Below are 24,665 nucleotides of genomic sequence, written 5' to 3' on the forward strand. Positions count from 1 at the left end.
AGTTGGTTGAATAAGGATTAGGCTACAAATGTCTGTTTTGTTTTTTTTAACTGGTGCTGACTCAGATAAAATGTGTAATGCCAGATTTATTGCATATGGGACTGCATGTTAATAAAGATGTCACTAGCAATTATGGGCAGGTACAGACATTTTTATGATCGGCTGGAGTATATGAATTTTAATTGCGTCTCTGTTTGGTCAACGGTTCGACAAATAACTCAATAACAAATAATTTTAATACCAGTGCCCGCAGTTAGGTACTTTGCTCTTTTTTAACTCACAGGGGTTTTGAAAATATATGTGGCAATTTAAATAAAATGTAAATCCTCTTTAGCCCCCTCTCCAGATTTGAAAAGGGCAAGGCTCCTCAACTGACTCCTACTAGCTTCATTTTTCATCAAGTGTCTGGCACAAGGCTATTAGCATGGCAGAGAGGGTCATTTCGCACTCATCTGGCAACTCCCTGTTTTAAGGACATTTTGAGCTATAAAAGGAGCAACAGAGCACTTACTTGTTTAAAAGCCCAAGCACCCAGGGCCTCTAGTCTTACGGAGGAGTGGAGGAGAGATAGGAGGTGTAATAACACTGGAATATTATTTGAAGCAATGCGATCCAAGAGAAATGACTATTATTGTCTTTATCTCACTCCAGACACTCAGCTAAAGTGGTGAAGGCAGCCTCTCAGGTGCTCAGCAGTATGTGGCAGTACAGAGACCTGCGCTCCCTCTACAAGAAGGTAAGAACACCGCTACACACATTTCATTTGAGGCTTTCCTGTGGAGAGACTGAAATGAGAGGAAATCTCTGAAGCAGCTCATCTTCAAAATAATACAATTGTGAGATAGTGGGTAGAATAGCCAAAAATGTATACTTACAGAGCAACGTCATATAAAATATTAACACTCAAGTAGAAGTAAAAAAGTAGTGACCCATATAATTAATCAAGTAGGACTAAAAAAGTAAATATACATGTTTTGTATGTGAAATGTAATACATGTAATGTATGATTTTATATGATGTGTAGCGCACATTTTTAAATCATATGATATGAATATAGTTACTTCAAACTAAATATTATTCAGGTAGAAGTAAAAGTATGGGGGCCCAAAATTGAATATGACTGAATATTTAAGTCACATTTGATATGCTTGCCACTCTTTTTTTCAGAATCAGAATTACTTTTGTCCATGGGGAAATTATTTTTGCTACAGACATGTAGCTGCCCAGCAGAAGAGTAAATAAAAAATCAAGTTAAACCCCCAACGAAAATAAAATAAAATTCTTCCATTCCATCCTTCACGTTATCCCATTACTCTTGTACTCTATCCTGTTTTTAAAACCTTTTTATGAAGGTTAAATCAAATCACATCTCAGCACAGAAATCTCAAGCAAGAATGTCTTCCGCTACTTACTCAAAGAACCAATCAGACCTGCATTGTGAACATTTTAGTGAATGAACTCAGTCAAAAATAATACTGCAAACCATATAAATAATGCAGCCCAACTAGGGATTCATTTCAACTGAAGTGTATTTTTTGTGTAGCCCAAAAGCAGAGCAGCAGTCACCTTAACAAAATTGTTAATTCAACCAACAGTAAATGAGAAAATCAATCAGTGAAACAGTACTTACTGACTTAAAGGTTCCATATTACACAAAATGGATTCTCGTGAGTTTTAAGCAATGTTATAATGTTATTACCTTATCAAAAACATACCTTGAGTTGTGTTTTGTTTCTTTCACACATGTTTGAGTAACACATGATTAGTCCATCTAAATCTTATAGCTCAAAATGCTTGGTTCCTTGTGATTGTAGTTTTCAAGTTAATAGCCTTTTACCTTTTGTTGAGTAGAGATTAGCAATTCCATGGCTAAAATTATTTTAATGATTCTAGTGAAGGTGTATGGAGTTTTAAAACACACTGAAGCACTTCCCGTATTACCACATGACATCATAAGGTGGAACAGATTGTTTTCTGTGTAAGAGAAGAAGTCATCTTAAATATGCAGGGTTTGTGTATTAAACATGTGTGAATGAAACAAAACACAACTCCGGGTATGTTTTTATGAAGAAATAACATAAATCAGAAAACAGTGTAATATGGGCCCTTTAAGACAAACTGTTCACTATCCTTTCAACTGATAATGACTTGCATTGTTGTAAGCCACATGTCTTCACCTTCTGTATATTAACTATGTGTGTGTGAGTTTGAGGTCGGCCATAACTAGCCTCAAACCCAAGAATAATGGGCTTCTACTGGGCCCATCACTGCTGTGTTTACAGATGCAGCCAGATCGATACGTTTATATACGTCTCCAGCCTGTGTGCTTTCTCCTTTTATTATTTCTAGCAAACACAAATACACACACACAACTTTACACTAACACACCCAGCACCCAACAAGGCCATAATTCAGTCCATCTGGAATAACTGCAGCCCATTATATCAGCTGCTAACTTCTATCTTGTAAGGAAGACAAGGATAAGGAGGACAATAAAAGTTCCCAATGTTCAAGTACAAACACACTCTATAGTTAAAAATAAAACTTTGCTGTCACTTCTTTTGTTTCTCCAGAGGAACATATCCTGTGCCGCCAAGTTGATTAAAAATAATGGCAGATGTTTTTGACTTACTTTCACTTACCGATAATGAGGGTTTTTGAGTGTTTTTGCTGCCACGGTTGTGTGCTGTTTATTTCTGTGTAAAGTTCCAGAGAAGAATCATCTTTAGCAACAGAGTACATGTGGCAGTCTAACTCAAAATATGTTGTTTGCTTTTAATTTGTGTGAATTTGTGTATTTGCTCATTTTACATTGTGGGTATAACAATTTTGGACTTTATTGGAAGACAAAAATAGATATTAACTTTTGTGCACATTTAGTTACAAGGGATCAGAGTGCAGTGCTCATCCCCAACTCAAGATACACTGCAAAAAGCAATATCTATAATTAGGGATGTAGCAATAATCGAAATATTGTGATATCGTATTGTCAAAAGTCTCATAATAATGCCTGTGGGCTGTCACAATATATCAAATTACAAGTTCCTTTGCTTAAATGCGTGATTTTATAGTAGCAACAGCTTGTAAACATCGGAAACTACATATCCCATGATACATTTCAGTGTAAACAACATGAAGAAATATGTTTCATTCTTGGGATAATGATGGAAATAATTCACACCAATATCTTCTCAAGGTATTTTAAAAGCAAAAAAGTGTATTATCTACAATTATATTAACCCATCCAAAATATTGCAATAAATATCGTATCGTGAGATGCATATAGTGATAATATCGTACCAAGAGATTTGGCTATCATTACATCCCTATCTATAAATTTAAATAAATAACATTTTTGTATTTAAGTAGATTCAACTTGACAAGTAAAATTATCTGCATATGTAGTATGTGTGTGCCACATTAGATCTTGTTTCGTATTTTAAGTGCAAAGAGTTTTCTTATCTCAAGTGCAAGATGTATTTTCATATTTTACATACAAAAAGTTTTTGGCAATTTAATTTTTTCAAATTAAATTTACTCAAATTATGACACTTTCTTAATTCAAGTAATCTTAACTTGGAAGATTTTAGTTTTTGCAGTGTATACTATATATTCCCCAAGATTAGTGACATGGTTGGATATTATCAGGAGAGGCAAATTTGTAGGTGTGTGTAGGCAAAAGTTCTTTTTTCAGGATTGTGCTCTTTTATAAAGGTTTAGTTTGAAGTTTTGAAGTTTGAATTTGCTTCCTTGGTACAAAGTAGGCGCCTCCACACATGCTCGTGACACTTTTTGCTGTACAGACTTGCCAAAGAATACTGTAGTGTGAATGGTGTTCTATTCAGATGTCAACCATTGCTATTTTCATCCAGGAACGAGCAAAGTAATTTATGGCAGCTGAATAATCTTGACAGTATTCTCAGTATTTTCACATAAGGAGCATTCAAATAGCTGTTCAACCCATAGCTGTTATAAATACTGCGTAGTGAATAGTGATAGTACCATAGTCATGTGAGAACAGATTGGCCTTTAGCATTAAGGCCTAGTGCAGACTAGCCCTCGCTTCATGCATGTTTTCCCAGTGATCACTCAAAGCCCAATTCCCATGTGGCCCCTGGGAGCCTCATCTGCTTCACACGTCTCTAATCATCGCCACTGGATAACATTACACTTGAGTAGATGGCATAACACTCCAGCAATCAGACACAGAGGACATTGGCCCGGGCCTGTTAAGAGCTGTCCGGGAATATTTAGCACCCATGTTTGGCTCGAGATAGGACTGCATATAGGTGGGATATTAAATTAAGTCTTTCTACAGATTGATGGTAGTGTTTTTGAAACAGCCGAATGATTTTGCCTCGTCTCATTTGATCCGATATGATGTAAACATTATTAGAAAAACAAAAGTAAAAGACAAGATGTTTTCCCCTATACCACAACATCATTAAATGTTATCCATCATTCTTATATTAAAACCAGATACCATCTGTGGGCTGTTTTTGAATATTTCAAAATTCAACCATTTCATCCACTTTATTGTAATCTTGGACTGATCTCATTTTATGGAAGAGGAAATGCATTTTAAATTATTAATTAAATGTGCACTATCACATTATCACTATAACATTTATGGTGGAGTGTCCATCACCAGGTCGTTTCCATGGAGATGTTATTGTTTTGCCTGGAATGTTTCACAGTAAAGCATTTAACTTATTTACCCTATTTTTCGAACTATAAGTCACTCTGAAGTATAAGTCACACCAGCCAAAAAATGCATAATGAAGAAGAAAAAACATATATAAACAACATCACATAACAAGCTTACCAAACTCTCGATCTCACTCCAAATCACTAAATCCATTGAATTCTTTATCCTCGGTGTCACTTCTGAGCAACTCTGCGACCTCCGGAGGTAAACAGAGCGCCACTTCCTCTTCTGCATAGCTGTCATCAGACTCAGCATCAGTTCCAGTTAGAATTATTCTGGCCTTTCTGAATCCCAACAGGATGGTTTCGGTTGTCATTGAAGTCCAGGTTTTGTCGATCCATCCAGTGACTTTTCAGGAAAGTTGCATGGCGCACCGTGAAGTTGTGTTCTCCATCCCCCGCTTTCCACCAGTCCCTCACAAGTTCTCGCGCATTCCAAACTTTCTTTCTGCTGCTCGATTACCATTTCTGGCTGCATATTTCACTACTTGCAGCAGGACAGCGGCTCTTTCTGCAGGAGACATGCACAGAAGGATACCAAGTGACAGTGGTACAGAAGTAATAGAAGTAGCAGATACTGACACACAAGCCTAGAGCGCCCTCTCGCGGCTGTCAGTGTGAAAATTTTAATGTATAAGTCGCAGGACCACCCAAACCATGAAAAAAGTGTGGCTAATAGCTTTTTTTTTTTTTTTTACAATATTTGTCTTAGAAGATAACAGAAAGTTTGCCTCTACTTTCCTACAGATAAACTTGCTCAAATGTACTATGCCTCATTGCCCATTATGTCTGTATGCATAATGTGCTATGGGACCCTCCCATGCCATCACCCAGTGCACAACAGGAGACTGTCTAATTTTATACCTGTGGAAATGATTGTGTTTGAGCATCCACGCATCTGACATTATCACACAAGTCCAGAGCTCTTAGTAAGTAGTAACTTCACTGCTGGTATCCCTGCAATGACGTATCAGGTCATGCCTGTTAGCTTCAGCAAAAATCCAGTTAGCATGGTTTAGCATTAGCCATTTAAATGAAAGAGGACCTGGATTTGGTGCTGAGAAGGGGAGGAAAAGTAATGGTAGTTTTGAAAAATGTGCATTATTTATCTTGAAAATTAGCGTCAGTATTGAGTCAGAATCGTTTGAAGTATGAGCAAATCAAATGTGTGTTTTCGTACACTTGGAGTTAATCACCTCCCACAGCACTGCCATTGGAGTCTAGGCCTATGTAAAAATAAAAACACGTTATGCAAGTGTATTGATGCAAAACTTTGGCTGTCACCAGATGAGTAACAGAAAAAAAAAAAAATTATAAAAAGCTGCAACTTGGTCAGAAATATCGTCAGAGAATATTTGAAAAGCCAGAGCAGCAGCTGTTGAAATGTGCTTTTGCCACAGTAGACCAGACCTCAGGATGAATCATTCAAGTCTGCCTAATGGATCTAGCTCGTCTTTAAATAATGTGGATATGCAACATTATAAGTGAACAAGTCTACTCTATTCATCTGTAGTGAACACTTTCATTGCTAAACAAATGTTCCTTCACCATGACCAGTGTGTCAACATAGAGTACTAGGCCTGCATGGTTTCAGAAAAATATCAAATTGCAATGAACACATTTCACTTGTAATAACATTTACAAATTACGTTTAATTGTTGGATTGAGTTCAAACTTCACATGGTAAACATTGCCAGGAGCGTTAACATATGAAAGAAGCCTGTAAGAATCACATGCATTTTAGAACATGTTGGTCTGAACTACAGTTTGCCAAATGTAAATGTAAAAAGAAAAAAAAAAAAAGTTGTTTCCTAAGAAAATTATGTTGCATAGATGTCAGTGCCTGAGATTTAATATACAACCCTACATTAGTTTAAAGATACACTGTGTCACTTTTTGGTTTGGGGTTCGTCACCTCCTCGTTTCTATGGATATGTCATTGCTCTGCCTGGAATATTTCACAGTATGACATTAAATATCTATATCTTACATTTATTAAATTTCAGATCAAAAACACATAGAAAAAACATGCATTCTGGTTTGGGCTCCATGAAAATAGAAAGTTTAATATCATATTGTGAAACAGCAATAACATATCCATGGAGAAAAGTATTTGACGGGCCCTCCAAAAATGCATATGAACATAGGAACATGTGTTTGGTTATTGTGACTATACTAACCAATAACGCCAAGCCACATGTTAGACTGGCACCATATACTGTTTGCACAATCTATATGAGGCTATACACAAAGTGAGGAGTATATTGAACACTGTATTCTCACACGATTACACTTTGTCATGTCACCTCTCTGAGCATAATTTCTGCTGGCCTGCTTTGGATCATTTCTTGATAAATGATACAACGCCCGATACTTAATCACATGCTCTTCTCATAAATACAGGCCCACAGTCAGCAAATAGGCACAAATCACATCATATCTGATACACATGTAGATGACGTATGGGCTGGGTCAGGCTCAGGCTCTGTTTGTCACACATTTGACAGCTTTACAATATGTTCGTGAATGTGTTATTCAGACATTGTGTGCATTTGTGACCTAGCACTGCCAGCTGTATATGTACATATTTACTATGCTGTGTAATAGGAAAAGTACTACCAAGGGCATATGTGGTTCAAGCTTTCTGATTGGATTTGGATTTCAATACCACAATTATAATGTAACAATCTTTCATTTAGATTATATTAATGTTCAGCACAGTACAATAGTTTGTTAACAGCAATATTACCATGTGCTCATATATCCTTTAGTATCATAGGGATGATACAAGGTTTCTGTGAGACGAGAAATGAGATTTGGTTTACAAGAACTTCGAGACGAGACAAGATTTTAAGAGGAGTTACTAAACAAAATTAACTCAACAAAGTTATTCGCTCCTTCCCTTCCCTGCATGGGGGAAATAAATCTCACAAGTGAATTTTCCTCATGTGCGTACAATATTGTGGCAATTTTATCCCATCTAGGTCTATGAATGTATATTGTTGTGACAAACCTAGGCTCTACCATGAACTAAAACCAAGCTGCCCTTATTGATGTGTGTTTATATGCAAACTCTTGCTAGTATGTGAGGTTGGTGAAGTAGATTTTTTCCCACACTTTCAATCTTAAAGGGGCTCTGTGTAACTTTTTTGATGGAAGGGTTGCCATCTCCTTGTCTCCCTGTGATGATGTTATTGCTTTGCCTGAGATTTTCTGCAATATGATTTTTATTTCTCAAAACTACCACAAAAACATACATTGTTACTGTAAGCGGCCCACTTCTCCACAGATCTGACCTGTAACTTGGCCTGGTGATGTGCCCTACTTGTCTCCATAGAGATAGTTAAATTAAATGTCATAAAGTATAACATTTCAGGATAAACAACATGGAATCAAACAGGTGATGAACCTTTTACTAGAAAAGTTACACAGTGTACCTTTAATATAAACAATATTTTTTATTATTTGTGTCTATGCAATATGATGAGAGTCGGTCAGTCACTTTTTCATAGTTTGTATTAGTGGTAGAGTAGTAATATGTATTATTATTATAATTATAGGAGTATAATGGCACATAGTGGTGCGTAGTCAGGTAGTGTACTGTATTCACCATCCTTCTATTTTAAGTTAATATGCATTCGCTCCAACTTGTTAATATTGCCTCATTACACAGCCACAGTCATAATGAAGAAGTAAGCTGCTAAATTTACCCTCCGCCACACTATAAAGGTGATGAAAAACATTACAACGAGAGGGAGATGAGTGTTTGAAAACTTCACACAACATCAAACCAGTAGCTGGGCGTTAGAAGGTGCCTGTGTTCTGCGCTGTCTCTCTGATGTTCACCTGTTATAGACTGGAACACAAGAAGAGCAGAGGTGGAGGTCTGTGTGTGGGTAAAATAACTTCTAACTTGTCTGTGTGCGTCTAGAGTCCAAACCAAATACTAAGCTAAAGCCAGGGACCAGTTCTTGAAGCATTGTGGAGCCTTCACAATAGATGTAGCAGCACGATAAAGGTCATTCCCTAAATCAGCACAACCAGCAGTGACCAAAATGAAGAGTGAAAAGGGCATAGGCACATTATTTTCACTGTTCAACCATGGATCTAGCTTAGAGTTAAAGGATTGTATTTTTATATTTTGAAATATAGGTGTGATGTGATGGATAATGGGAAAATATTGGGTACGTGGCTAAAAAGCTACATGAACCAGTTAAGTAGTTACAAATGGACTCAGTCAATTTATATAGACAAGCTTAATTGCCATTGGATATACTGTATTAGAAACTTTTTTGTAGTAGTAGTAGTAGGAGTAGTAGTTGCAGTAGTTGCTGGTGTAAAGTAGTTGTATCCTGTTGACAGTTGTTGATTTGTTGAGTTGTTTTTGTGAATGAATTGAAAGAGTGCTGGCGCTACCTAGTGCCTCAATTTCATTTCTCTTCAGCGACTAGATCAGGAATCGGAATACCCTAGACCAGGGGTGTCAAACTCATTTTGGTCCAGGGGCCGTATCCAACGTACTTTGATCTCAAAGGGACCGGATCAGAAAACTCATGTCATATAAACCCCAAAGATAACAATAAGTTCAAATATTTGTGCAGAAAAACGCAAATCTATTACAGAAATCTTTTTAAATTGATGAACTCTTTCTTTTACAAAATATTATAATATTATGAACAACCTGAAATGCAAGAAAAACGCAATTTCAACACAATGTTTTAACATGAACTTGTGTGCAAAAAGGAATAAATCTATTTTTCTTGGAAAATCCTGCACTCGGCTCCACTTTTCTCACTTTTGACATTTTGTTAATGAGGGTGTCACGATCAACAGTCAAAGTTTTTTAAGAGCGTTTGGAAAGAGACAAGTCTTCATTTGTGCTGCTCTGGTGGGAGGGGTCACACACAGAGGCGCTGGAGACGCTGCTGTGCTAAGCACCACAGAAAATTACCAATATTTTAATAGAAAATATAATTAAAATATTTTTGTAAAAAATCAGCCGAGGGCCAGATTAAAGGTCTTGGAGGGCCTTATGTTAGACACCTGTGCCCTAGACGGTTTGCAAGAACCCCAGAAGTGCAAATTCGGGCACCAGCCAATCAGAGAAGAGCTTTCTGTGTTGGCAACGATTCCCGAGATCCAGCCAGAATAAAGAGAATGTTTGGTGAATTTTATCAAGGGGAAAGACGTTATTGCCCTTCTTCCGATGGGATTTGGGAAAAGCTTTATATACCAGTTAGCCCCATTACAGGCGCATTACAAACGTCACCACCAATTAGCGATTGGTTAAATTAAAAAAAGTCCCCACCTACCATCTAGTGAACGAATTCTAATGCTCCGAGGTCAGACGATTTCCACGAAGTGAAACCAGTTGATGAATCAGGCTACCATATCATAGTATTTTCTGATCAGTGTTATAATGCTGTTTCCTCATCAAAAACATAACAGGAGTTGTGTTTTGTTTCATTCACACTTGTTTTAACACACAAACCCTGCATATTTTGGCTCAGTTCTTCTCTCAAACCGACATCACTCTGTTCCACCTTGTGTTGTCATGTGGTAATACAGGAAGTGCTCCACTCTGTTTTTAAACTCCATACACCTTCACTAGAATAATTTTTCCAATCTTTATTTAACAAAAGGTAAAATGTAGCTCTTAACTTGAAAACTACTACTACTATATGATATTACAAGGTGGAACCGAGCATTTTGAAGTTTGGTGATTAGGATTAGTCAAATTAATGAAACAAAACACAACTCCTAGTGTGTTTTTGAGGAAGTAACAAAATTCCAACATGACTTAAAGCTCACAAGAGTTAATTTTGTGCAATATCGGACCTTGATGTTAGACGTTAAGTCCAGGTGCTGAGATCTTTTTAATTTCAAATGAGAATGAGCCTTAATTGTTTACTTTAGTGTATATTTAGCAAAATATGTACATTAGCATAGTATATTTGAGAGTACATTGGTGGCACAGGCCCAGAGGGGACACTCTACCCATCATGTGTAACCTTTTACATTGCTGTGTGCTATAATTGGTGTCTGGCATCAGCGCTCCCAATCCACACACACATGCACACACACGCACACACACACACACACACACTTACATAGACACACATACACTCCCATACTGTGCAGATCATTTGTAGCAGCTCTAATCAAGTTTTTAGCTCCTAGTGTCTTGACCTTCAACAACAGCGTGGAGTCATGGTAAAAGCAACAGGCAAAATGGTCGCCTGGCAACTCGGTCTTTATTTCCTCTCATTTGTACAATGTGGGGAGTGAGCTGGAGAGCGCAGGTGGGTGGACAGGGAAGGGAAGTCCACTGTTTTAAAAGGGAAAGAGCTGGAACTATGAAAGATCTATTATAAAAAATATCTAAGTATTGTTTTTCCCTTTTTCTGTGCGTCATTAGTATTCACAATAGGAATGACGGAGGTGGGAGAGGTTGCATGATCTCAAAGCCGACTAAGATGAACACTGACAGACTTGGTGAAGCACTCAACCCACATCAGAGCATGTGTGGGAGTTTAAATCGACGAAAATAGCAACTTGTTTACTTTTCTGAACACTTTGACGGGGCTTTTTCCAATTGGGGGTTGTACAAGGCAATGTTTAAAATGGGTGATAAAGTTTAAAATGGCAGAAATACTAATACAAATAGATTATTGATTGAGCATTGATAAGTTCTTTGCATAATCACAGATTTTTAGAGGATATAAGGTTGCTTTGTCTTTCACTTCTGAGCAACGTGGGTGTCAATTTGCCTTCTTGTGTCAATTTCACTTCATAAATACTGAAATAAGGATGAACTTGGAAAAACTGCAAGTCACACAAACCTATTAAAGGTCCTATATTACACTAAAGTGACTCTTGTGAGGTTTTAGCCTTGTTATAATATTGTTTCGTTCATGCATGTTTGAATAATCTTTTATTATTGGTCTGTCTGTACCTCCAAAGCTCAAAATGCTCTGCTCCACCTTCTGCTCTCATGTAGTGGTAGTTTTCAAGTTAATAGCTACATTTTACTTTTTGTTCAGAGGAGATTGGCAATTCCAGGGCTAAAATTATCCAAATGATTCTAGTGAAGTTGTATGGAGTTTAAAAACACAATGGGGCCCCTTCATTATTACCACATGATGTCACAAGGTGGAACAGAGCCTCAGCCTAAATATGCAGGTATGTTTCTGATGAAAAAACGACATTATAACATAAATCAGAAAGCGCAATACTTTAATAATACAATCATTTTATTTCAGCAAAAATTTTTACTCCTGTACAACACATAACTGGTTCCACTATGAAATTATTGTTAAGGTTAAAATGTTTTTTGCCCTGGGGTGTCCTGCAGACTCCCTTTGGCCATCACTTCACCCCAGCCTTATTAATAGACATATACTGTGTAGAATATATACGTGTACATACATCATTCAATATTCAATAGAGAGTGAAGCTTCAGGAGGTTATGCAGGAGATAATGAGCTGGGTGATGGGAGGCAATGTCAAACAAGGAGAGTGAGATACGGAGGAGATGAGAAAACCACGGAAGTCTGCAAGCAAGTTACCTTTGAACCTCAGCGTGTCAGAAGATCCCATTTTCTATTAGTCCAAAGTCCAGACCTGGGACAGTATAGTAACCCAACATCTCCCTCCTCATTGCTAAGTCTCCTGTCGATATATACCTCTATAACACCCTGGATTACCTCAACGCATTATTCATCTCTGTTTGCAAGTGAAAGTGCTAAATAAATAATTAAAAAGTAATAGTAGCATAAAGATATAACTTGAATGTAAAATTTGCTTATGTGCAAAAACAAAAATCTTCATCATAATTTTACTCCTACTAGTATCACTCCCACTAATCTATGTTCCAAATTAAAAGTAGGTAGTCAATGTATATGTAACACAGTATAAAATATATATGAAATGTATGGGCTGTATTAATATTGATAGGTGATTTCCATGGCAGACTTTGCTACTTGTTCATCGTTTCACTGTCCTTCCTCTTTCAAAGTACATTTATAACAGTCCAGTCACATTAGCATAGACCTTTTCACTGTAAAGGATGTGATGGAATAAGCTAGCATTATCTTTTATCACCAGCTTGGGCCTAGCTTTCCGAGGTAGCTAATTATCTTAATGCTAAATTGAATTGGTTCCAGCTCTGTGATTGTTGACTCTCTCAATCCGTTCTTGTGAAAAGGGTTTTTCTTCAATCACGTTTAGACTAATATAGATACAAAGTCATTGGCATGGCAGTAATTGCGTTCACCAAATCATTACTTGTTTTATTTTTTATTATTCAGATTTAACAGTGGCAATATCTTACTCCCCCTGGCTCAATACAGGCGTGTTAATTGGTATTGTGTGAGTGGTTGTAAGTGTCTTGTAATGTCTGCATTAACTACATAACTCACCTACAGTATGTTAATGAACTCAATACACTTCACACCTCCTTTCTGTTTTAATTGTTTCAAGTATGTACAAGGGTTAGCTGTCTACTTTAAATTATTAGCAAGCACAGTAATTTTTTTTCTATCTTGTGACATTTCTTATTTATTGCCAATTCTGTTTATGTGGCTTCCAATAAGGCTCATTGATGTCTATAACAAAGCATGGCTATGTTATGCACTGTGTTTGTTATTCTCTCAGAAACAGCATCAAACATTTCAGAATTTTCAGTTGCAGTAATCTCACTTTTGGATAAGACAACATAAGTCAACCCCCCTCCTCCATGTACATTGTTTTGCTGGTTCACCCTAGTGTCTCTTTGCATTACCTTCGAAATGTCTCTCTGTAACTTGGACTGTTATTGCAATAGGAAGGCAATGTGACAAGAACTGTGAAATAGTCATATTGCAAAACTGACTTACTGAGAAATGGTCATACTGCTGTATCAAAGGCACTGTATTTCAAATAGCAAATTCATTTTAATTAATCTTTGCATTTATATAAAGTCGTTCAAGACACACAAAACGCTTTACAGTGCATCATTCATACTCCACACTCACTATCGGTAAGCTGCTATTTTAGTCAGAGCTGCCCTGGAGTAGACTGCCAGTCTGCGCCGCCACCAGCACTAGCACACACACCACATACTTATTTGGCAGTGTGGGTGAAGTGTCTTGACTAAGGACACAACGACCACTAGCACTCCACTGTGGAACCTGATTGTACTGAACTAACCAGGCCCAGCCCTGCTTAGCTTCTGAGATCACCAGAGACGAGACCAGACTTTGACCAGCCGGTATGGCCAGTATTTGCCTAAAATACATTGTTTTGTTGTAGCAGCACCCAAATCATAACAATACCACAATGACCATGGACCTCTGTTCTACTTCTCCAACATGAATGCTATTAATTTTCTTTTAGAATATTTATTTCAATAAAAAGACTGCCAGGGCTTTGTATTGTGAGTACTATGAGGCCTCTACATCTCTATTTATTACTGTCTTGGTAATGTTTTTGTTTTTGTTTTGGGGTTTTTTGTTTTGTTTTTTTTAACAGTAGCCTTCTGCTTCTTGCAATTTCATTTTGGGTTTAAACTCTAAAAACAGCATGATCGCCCAACAAGCAGATACCAGATAAAGTCACCACAGTGTTGTACATGATTGATGCTAATATGTCCATCTTCCCTTTGCTTGTGTGTGCTTGCAGGACGGCTACTCTCAGTATCACTTTGTGGGCTCTGCATCAACGATAGAGAGGGACAGACAGAGGCCTTACTCCTCGTCGCGGACCCCCTCTGTCTCTCCTGTCAGGACGTCTCCAAATAACCGCTCTGGTGAGCATCACACAAGCATCCAGCCCATGCAGTGTGTGTCAGGGTCCTCTGCTCTATCCATCTGTGAGACACTAAACAAGGAAAAGAATTCACTGCTGACAGAAAGGTGTTTGACCATGGACCACAGCTGTTTAAGAATGAGCAGAGCCAATTAATAATCCAATTAGAACCTTTACTTTAACAGGATGAAAGATGCGAAAGAAGCACCCAAATATTCCTCCGCTTTCATCTTTCATGTTTTTTGGGTTTTGTCCAGACCAACTGAGAAACAAAGTTTGCAGACTCTTTCGCTTGAAGCAAAATCACTAAGAACTAAACATGTTTGTTGCAACGATCAAAGACTGAAGTCAGTGTAAATTTGCAGGTGCAGTTATGATCCAGAGTTGTCCTCATATCAGGCTCTTGTGTACTAAACAAAGACGGAGCTACTAGAGAGGATAAGCAGAGAAAGATTACTGAATGTCCCAGTATAGTAAATAAAAATAAATAAAACCTAAGTGTATATACATTATAAAATAGAAATGACTCTATTTCAGAGCCAGTGGCATCAACACTTACCAGTCCATCAGTCTTAAGCTAACAACTGTTAGCATCAGTGCCAGCCACAAGCGTTCATCCAGTGAAGTATGATTATAGCTAGCCTTTAGCCCGGGCCCACTGGCTTTCATGCTCTGCATAGGGCGCACTAGCATTAGCTGTTAGCATCAGTGGCAGAAAGGCCTTTAGCTCTGCTTTCTCCACACTGGGCTTAGCAAGCTGATGAGGCAGAAAAATACTTTTCCTTCCTCCCGGCTTAGAGAGGTCTTCAAGGACCCAGAGAAGAGAGGAAAGGAAGGACAGAGGAAGAGGGAGGACAGATAAACAGAGGGAGAGAACGCAAGTAGGCACGAAGAATTATGGATAGGAGCACGGTTAATGCAGGGAGGACACTCAGGATGAGGATTTGACTTTGGCCAATGACATTGGAAATACACAGTTTTCAGATTATAGAAGAAGAGAGAGCAATTTGTGGACATTTGTAATAGAAGAGTTGGTGATGGAACAGCCTCCTCACCTCTTACTTATCTGCACCTCCCTTTTGTCTCTCCACTCATCCGCACGGAGCCATTGGAGCGTCTCATTCCCTCCTTTTGGTAATCATGCTTTCTTCTCACCTCTTGCTCTCATTTCTCACTCTTCACTGGCTGCCTCAGCGCTCTCTCACATTCTTACAGTATGCACTGGGCCATATGCATCTCTATCTCCTCTCTGCATACGCTCCAGTCTGCCATTCAGCCCCTTAGAGATGGATCAAAGCAGGAGGAGTAATGATGTACGTGCAGGCAAACTGAGAGAGGAGGAGTCAGAGAGCTACAGAAATGCACCATGGGAGGGAAATTTGCAAGGAGGGCAAAGGAGGAGACATAAAGAGAGACTTTTGCATTCATTATAGTAGTGGACTAGTTCCCAATATTTTATAGACACTGAGAACTTACTACCAAGAGCACCCACTCATTCTTTCATTTAAACATCTGCAGTGCATTTGATAAGTTAAATTATGTTTTAATATTATATTAATTATTATATTAGTTAATAAATGCTAGTTGTTAACTTGAAAACTATATCACTATATGACATCACAAGCTGGAACAGAACATTTTGGACTTTAGAAATAGACAGACTAATGATATGTGATGATGTGTGAATGAAAACACAACTTTTTTTTTTTTGCTTTATTTTGAGTATTCATTACAAATAATTACAATGTATAACAAAAAAATAACTCTATAATTTATTAATAATTAGTTAGTCATTGGACACTAGAGTATTTAGATAACAATAACAATGCATTAGTCTTGCATTTATTGTAGATATGTGCCATTGTTGCTTAAAATTTTTCATTGTTCTTTCAACCCTCAACACGACTCTCACACTTAAAGGAGCCTGCAGCCTCTTTGACCATTAGCATTAAATACATTATCATACATTATATATCATATTATGAACACACAGTCAGGCCAGTCACCTGTACATGGCAGGTGGGTGAAGCGTCTTTCCCAAGGACACAACAGCAGTATGCAAATAGCAAATGAGTCAGTACCTTACCAAACTTTTCAATTACACCTCTGTTTCATCAGTCATTCACTCACTTAAATTTCATTGATTTGTTCAATTTGAAATAAAAGCAAACCTTTTAGTCATCATGCAGTCTGTAATTCTACTTGTGTTGATGCTCTGAGGGAGTATGACAAAGATCTTGCAGTTTATCGGAATAAATATCTACTTTTTCTGAGAAGACATCTGGGATTCTTCTCACTTAAAAGAAAATGTTGTAATTTAATTAATTTATGATAGAATAATGGCGTGTTAGTGTTGTGGAAAATGCCTCTTTCTAAAGCAATTTTCATGTTTGTGCATTGCAGTACTGCTCTTAGAAGCATAAGTCAGAGAAGTCTGATTTCCAATGACAGGAAGTTTCTCAGAATTTGTCATAATTGTAGGTAAATTGCAGTAAATTGAAAAAGAAAAATCTGGTCTCAGCTAAATGATTTAGTCTTTTTTCTTTGTACAAGGCTAACCACCATTCATCTTGTTTCTGTGGTGCTCTATGTGAATACAGCTCACCCATAGAGCGCCTTTGACTTTGATAAGCAATAGGTTTGATATGACTCTTAAATATTATGCATACGCTGAATCAAGTAAAGGAATGTTTAGGCAAGCAGACTGAAGAGGCTGATACACAGGTAGGCAGGATAGTGGCAATTCACTGTGTCTAGATAAGAGGCCCTGAGTAAGCACTTTAAGTATGCAATAAGGGATTACAATATGGAAGGCTGAGTTTATGTTTGAGGTAGAGGGAGTGGGAGAATAACAACAAAAAAAAAGACATGGATGGAACCAGGGGCAGCAAACCAATAAACTGAAGGTGTTTGCATGTTCTCCCTGTGTTACTAAAGGTCTGTCCAACTAATATTTATTTCCATTTATAGACGCTTTAGTGAATTGGTGATTCATGCTGAAAGAGTGAACAGTCAATGCATGTGTCTAAGTTTCAACCCTGTGATTATACATAGTGTACCCCCTCATTTATGAATAAAGCATGCATTTGAACATCACTTTGCACATGAAAGCTATACAAGACTAAAAAAGTATTATTATAACCTCTTTTCGAAATATTAAAATCAAAAAGTACTGTGATTCATACATGCAAAAGTGACTTGGTGAAAATGTGTACTGACATCTTGACCTTATCCTTATCTGTCAGTGAGTTAATAAAATCATAGATTGTATAAAGAAATGGCCTAAGGGAGTGTGACGTCACCCATAGCGTTCAGCTCCAGTCAAATGAAACTCATGAGGCTAGCAGTTATAGCGGCGAAATTGGAGCAGAGTTCAGTGTTTTTAGGAAAAGGAATTTATTTATGGACAAAATAGCGAAATAAAAACTCAAGGATCATGGGTAGCTGGTTAACACGAACATTTTAAGTCCAAAAAACAAGGCTCACTGCAATAGTTTATGTTAAGTTTATGGTTAAAATTCTGGAAATCTGTGTTTTTAAACTGTGAAGAAACATTTTAAGAGTTAAAGATAAATGAATGGTGAGTTCAGCCGTTCCTAAAGTTGCCAAATGAAAAATAACTAATGAAATTAAGGTTTTATGCTTTTTGAATAGGGCTACAATTAGTATGTAACTAATTGGGATTCCTTCTTTCGTAATTAATAAATTAAAAGCCTTACAAACTTTTAACCAAGGTTCAACTATTCCCAAAGACATGCATATTACAGATGAAACCATGGATAAAACACATGCATGCAAGTCACACATTTTCCATTTTCTCCTTTTTGAATGTTTTTGTTCCTTGTAGTTTCAAAGCTCTAAATATAGTAAAAGTGATGGTATATACGTGCATTATTTGATATTCAGCTCATGTGTCTGGAGCTGGTGGTCCTGAATGTATGAGTGAATTCCCAGGCGTTTTTAAACATGTTGTAGGTGACCCTTTCCTCTGACAAGCTAAATGATGAATAATGACTGGGCACCTTGAGGACCCGGACACACAAAAGCCCATTATTGTGTGAACGCTCCCGCTGTCTGCTCCGTGCCTGATTATTGCTCACTGTGTTGCTTTTGTGCGTGCGGGTGTGTGTGTGCGTGTCTGCCTGGGCATGGGTGTAGCGAGCGCCCCAGCCTCCCCCCGAGAGATGATGAGTCTGAAGGAACGCAAGATGGACTACGACTCCACTGCAACCAACGCCGGTTTCCATAGCAGCAAGGGAGAGCACACGTCCCGCAAAGACGGCATGGCAGGTGCGTTTTGTGATGGCAGAAATTAAATAGTGTAGTTTTATCCCTGCTCTTAATCTTTCTTTTGCCTCTGTTTTCCTCTGAGATTTCTCATCTCACTCTCTGCCCTTTACTGTCTCATTCTGCACCTCGCTCCATTTTTCTTTCGCTCACTGATATGCCTTGATTTTCTTTATCTCCCCCGCTCTTTCTTATTCCAATATGAGTTTTGGGGGTTTCCAGCTGTCTCCTTATACCTTCCATTTTTTAACTTGAAATGAATTTTATACTTTCATTTCGATCTAACAGAAAGCAGATCCAGTAGCAGATGTTGCATATTTATATTTCTCATTTCAGTTCAAATATCCTGTGGGACATCTACGTTATTCAGAAACTCCTACCTGACGACCAGTGATGACATCAAGCAGAACCAGGTGAGTCCTTAATACTTCCTTTTACATAGTTACACATAGGTTAAAGCCAGTGCACATAGCCATTACACTTCATTTTACGGTTATCGTTTATTAGGGCTTGAGTATAGCCTCAAAAAGGATCTTCAATATCCTTAATCTGAAATTTTATCTGAAATATAGCTTATTTGAATGCAAATTTTGCTCAGTGCTATATATAACATTTTTCATAGAAGTAGATCTGTTTTGTGCCATATGCCAGTGCCTTCCGGGCAACCATGTCTCCTGTCTTTGAGAGTTATAGTGCAGCAGATGAGCCCTTCCCTTCAATACCTGCATGAAATGGAGAATTCACAGCATGAGCCCCATCCTATTTGATTCCTATCGAAGCCTTTTTTACCCTCTGTACTTGCTTTTCAAACCTGGGATTTTCCTGCTTGCTGTGTATCTGACACTGGCCTCTCCACTTCTGTCTATCTCATCATCCGCATTTCTCTCTCTTTTTCTCTCTGCCTTTCCATTCTTTCCTCCTCCTCTTTCTTCACCACTGCTCCTCTCTTGCAATTTACTCCCCACAACCTTTTACCAGGCTCCTGTTCAGCCTTGTGTCGTGCCCCCCCAACCCCAGCAGGACAGCCCATCTGCGGCCGTGCTAAAAGACTACGACCCCTATCCTCCCCCACCCTCCTTTCCACAGCCTCAGCCCCCACAGCCGCCTCCGCACAGCCAGAGTCGCAGCTTTGACGAGGCCTTCTATGACGACCAGGGACCCCCTCCGCCCCCAGCGCCGTCCCAACCGCAGCCCCAGGTTCCGGCACAAGCTCAGCCCCAAGCCCAACCACAGCAGCCCCCCAACTCCACTGGACCCCCGCGGGACCCAAGAGAGGATCTGCGAATGCACCTAGGTCTCAAATCCACCGGGAACTACGTAGACTTCTACTCAGCTTCTAGGCCATACAGCGAACTGAACTACGAGACCAGCCACTACCCGGCCTCTCCTGACTCTTGGGTGTAATCTACTTTAAAACTTAAAAAAACAAAACAAAAAAAACAAGTGCGGGGCGAGAGACTGTGTGTATGTATGTGTGTCAGAAAGGGATTATTTTTGCAGCAAACTCAAGGTTAAAGAGTAGGTTCAGTGGCATTTTAAAAAGGAAACTCAAAAGACAGTGGAAGGGTATGGAGCAAATTACAAAGTCAAAAAGTTCAGGTGAGAAAGCGTGTGATAGAGAGAGAGAGAGAGACAGTGCATGTGCATGCCGGCATTTTACTTTTTACCCTAAAATTGCTTTATTTCCTCATAGTCAGCTTTTTTGCACCATAAGAGGATAAGGGATGGGTTCAAATGGGTGCTACTGTATATGAAGAGTAGTGGAAGAGAAGTGGAAGGGGCAAAGTTGCAATGATGAAAACAGCCAAACAGGAAAGAGTAGAGAGAGGGATGCAGGAATGTAGGAATGTTTTATTGATGCTTTGAATGGTAGAAAGTCACAGGACCTTTAGCATAGACAGACGTGGATAAAGGACCAAACACAGATGTATGAGGGTTTATGAGGAGGGATATAAAGCACAGGGAAGATGAAAGCACACTGGACAAAGTCGTGGATGTCTATTATTTCACTCAAGTGAGAAACGTAGCACTGCTTTTATCCCCTCTTATTTGTCGCAATGGCCTTGCCGCCTACACAGTCTTTTCAATTTGTTTTGAAGGAATGTCATCTACGAGAGACTTCTTTTTGTCACTGTTTTTTTGCTTCTTTTCATTTGTACTTTTCTAAAATGTAACAGCAAACAAAGAGGAATCTTTTTAAACCATTTTCTTTGTACAGTTCAAAGGTAATATAGTGTGTATATTACACATTTTTGATGGGGTCGTTTATGAAACCATTTTTCCCAACAAGCAGCAAACACAATCCTTCAAATGACAACCAAGAAGCAGTATACAGACAAAACCTGTGTTATTTGTCCAGCTAAAGAGGATGTCCAGCAGTATTTTTGTTTTTTACTACATTCGTGAATAAGCTAAAATGTCCTCCTCTGCATAAGAGCATCAGATTGAGTAACGCCGCTCCAGAGCCCAGTCAACAGAAGTGCATTTTCACTGCCTCAACAATGTGTTTAAAGCACACAGTGTCTTTTACTTTGGGGATACAGTCTTATTGGCCATGTTAACTTTTTAGTGATTTGTCATTGTGTGAAACCAACTTGCCCTCTGTAAGAGCCACATGAATATTGTACAACTGCAGAGAAAGACAGAGAATCAACATTGTGCCAAACTTTGACATCTCACGGACCAGTCCTTATCATGGACTTTAAAGAGACATTAAGGGACATTCGTAACAGGATATACTGTCGAAGTTTACAAACAGACAAAACATCCTCTGCTCTTTCAAACTTTGATTTCCGTGTGTTTTGATCAGGAGGAGACATGCTATCACATAAATGTACAGATCTGCCTCTCTGTGTGGGCTGGGTGTGAATGGCTGGTGAGTGGTGCGTGCCTGTGTGTCCATGTAAACTGGGGTGCGAGTATCTATGCATGCATGTGACTACTGTTGAGTGTACAGTGTGCGTGTGTGTGCAATCCTGTATAAATCAATGTCTATCAAAGGCATTCTTACTGACTGGCTGTCCAGTTTTACAACGAGAAAATCCTAAGGTTAAAATCACTAGAATGAATTGCTGATATAGAATGACAAATCTATAAATATATGAACATAAATATAAATATATATATATGATTTTTATGTGCAGATGTCCGTGTCTCGAAATGCAACAAATGTTCGCAGAGAAAACGTGGTGTACAACAGGACTTGTTCTATTGACCTAAATGTGGAAACTGCAGATTGGAGCCCCCCCTTTATGCCTAATCAAAAGAGATATCCCACCTGAACATGCTCAGGCTCTGGTGCGAGTTGTGTGTTATTGTGTTTCAATGCTTCTTAGATGACCCTGCTGAGAGAGGACCGTACTTGAACACAAAGAAAATAAAAGACTCTTTGCAATCAACATGTGGTCTTCATATACTTTATCACTGGTCTGCTTACACTGCCAGTAACACTAAGCTTGCTACAGAAAATCTAACCTTGTTTTTTTGGGCAGGGTAGTACACAAATGAAGGCAGGGAAAATATTGGATAAACTTTTGAAGCTTGGAGCCAACCTCATAACTCATAACTAAGGCTGGCACAAAACTTAGCATCTGTGATCAAAGTCTTCTGTTCATTCTGCTGTACTTGAAATTAATGTTAATTTTTGTCAGTGAACAGAAGCGGTGGTGTTGTCAGTGTCACAAACATATAGAAGAAACTCTGATTGGCGTTGTCAATGTGAATGAACTCAGGTGGTATTTTATGGTGCTAGATTCTAAAAAAATATCTAGATTTTCTGTTTCTGTTTGTTTTCAATGATTTGTTTTCTAACCCTTCTCGGTTGCCCATTTCACATTCAAATTGAAAAATATTTTGTAGCCTTGGTGTTTATCTGTTTTGCAGGATCCTTGGTATCCAGTCTCAAAATGTCAAAACAAAACATCAGAGGACCATGGTGTTCCTTTAGAGTCAGTTCTTTGATTGTCTTTTTATTGTTGTTCTCTGGAAACTGCATATAGTAGTGTATAGGAGGTAAGTAGTAGACTTGACAGTGTTTTTTGTGTGTTTTATGATATTTGGTATTTAGGCTTAGACAAATTTTACTGATCCACAAGGGAAATTATTTGGCCACAGTAGCTCAAACATCACAATATATTAAAATAACAAAGAGCAGAAATATAAATGTTAATAATAAATTCAGAATAAGTAGCAAAGATAGCAAGAGACTGATGGCAATAAGGCACAATTATATGAATGTATATTTACAAGTAAAAAATAAAATATAAAACTATAGAAATTGGTACCACTATTAAAAGTGCATAGTGTAACTTTTCTGGTGGAGGGTCTGTGAAATGCTTTTCTCCATGGAAATATTATTGCTTTGTCTGGAATACTTCACAGTATGGCGGTAAACATTTCAATCTTCATGGAGACCAAAACCAGACCAAGTTACAGCTCAGATCTGTGGAGAGGCAACCTCGCTCACAGCCAGAATGCCTTTTGAGTATTTTTGAGCTATAAAATCATATACTGTAATGCAATAAATGCAAGTTAGAGCTGTTTAATGTCATAATGTGGAACATTCCAGGAAGAGCAATGACGTATCCATAGAAACAAGCAGGTAACCGCCAACCATAATGTTACTTAGTGCACCTTTAACTCTATTGTTCTTTTAATACAAATATACAAATATATATATATATATATATATATATATATATATATATATATATATATATATATATATATATATATATTTACACACATAATCAGCCTTAAACATAATAAGCAATAACAGCTGCATAGAATAAGATTCAGTGGCTGTATTTCTAAACAAGATCGCCTAAGGACATACTAGACGTTATGTGACAATTTATTAGTATCTTTGAAGTGGAGCATGACAATGTGTCAATAATTCCCTTGTGTTGTTACACATTTACTGCTATTGTCTTGAGAGGTTGACAAGCATCACTGTTAACATCTTGATAGCTTTCTCAGAAATATTCCCACATGGGACTCCACAGTATGCGTGCAAGAGCAAGAAAGATATCACACATGCACAGATAAGGTCCTTTCTCTGATGGTAATGTACAGACGCCATGGTAACGGGGGCAGTTATTTACAATCATGACAAGTACTTTGCCCCTATAGGGGCAATGAAGAAACTTTTTAGCATAGATATGGAACAGACATAAAAAGGTGATGTGTATATGGCCAGTCCGACCATTCATATAAGAAAAACTAATAGTTAACACCGTTATACATAAGATTATTTTTTAAAAGTTTTTCATTTTTTGTTATAATTTGGTTTCCTGTTTGGACATGGGCAGCAGATATGATATACACAGAAATAATACCTAGAAATAATTTCGTAACTGATACCTAGAAACCATAATGTTAACAAAGGCCAAAACTTGCTTAAAATACTAAATAATTAGACTAATAAAAATAAATGACAACACCTTTATTTTGTTAAATGATGGTTGAAACTGTCAGAAAAATGCTCTCCTTGTGCATAAATTATCCTGTATGTTGGATGGAGTTTTCCCCATTAGTGACATATGTGGAGGTACTTTATTTTAGATCAGAGTCCTACTTCCTGTGCTTTTGCACTTTTCTTCTCAATATTTAAATTATTTAAAACTATTATTAAATATTTACCGCTAGTACTGTCCCACCAAACTAGGTAGTAATTAGAAAAAAATGAAAAACTGTCACTGCACTTTAAAGGTGCAATGTGTAACTTTCTGGCAGGGGATTCGCCACCTGCTTGTCTTCATGCAAATGTTATTGCTTTGTCTTAAATGTCCAACAGTATGGCATTAAACTTTTCTATTTCCATGCCCGCAATGCCTGTAGGCCAGGTTACAGGTCAGATAGTATTTTTGAGCAGTAAACACTGTAAT

General features: G+C 38.0%; 1 protein-coding gene across 3 annotated transcripts in view; it reads left to right on the forward strand.

Annotated features, from left to right (window-relative positions):
- The window catches only part of ctnnd2a (catenin (cadherin-associated protein), delta 2a), a 260,843-nt gene extending 238,665 nt beyond the window's left edge, over window positions 1-22,178 (forward strand). For 2 of the 3 annotated variants that reach the window (XM_055150733.1, XM_055150734.1), the window contains 5 exons: window positions 652-736; window positions 14,368-14,494; window positions 18,652-18,783; window positions 19,117-19,193; window positions 19,759-22,178. In XM_055150733.1, coding sequence (XP_055006708.1) covers window positions 652-736; window positions 14,368-14,494; window positions 18,652-18,783; window positions 19,117-19,193; window positions 19,759-20,184 — 847 coding nt within the window. In that variant the 3' untranslated portion in view covers window positions 20,185-22,178. Of the gene's footprint in view, window positions 1-651; window positions 737-14,367; window positions 14,495-18,614; window positions 18,784-19,116; window positions 19,194-19,758 lie in introns of all 3 variants that reach the window. The other variant, XM_055150735.1, reaches the window with a different exon arrangement.
- The last annotated feature ends 2,487 nt before the right edge of the window (window positions 22,179-24,665 follow it).

The sequence above is a fragment of the Boleophthalmus pectinirostris genome, unplaced genomic scaffold (assembly GCF_026225935.1).
Source record: "Boleophthalmus pectinirostris isolate CB_2022bp ecotype Guang Dong unplaced genomic scaffold, ASM2622593v1 HiC_scaffold_15, whole genome shotgun sequence".
Taxonomy (NCBI): domain Eukaryota; kingdom Metazoa; phylum Chordata; class Actinopteri; order Gobiiformes; family Gobiidae; genus Boleophthalmus; species Boleophthalmus pectinirostris.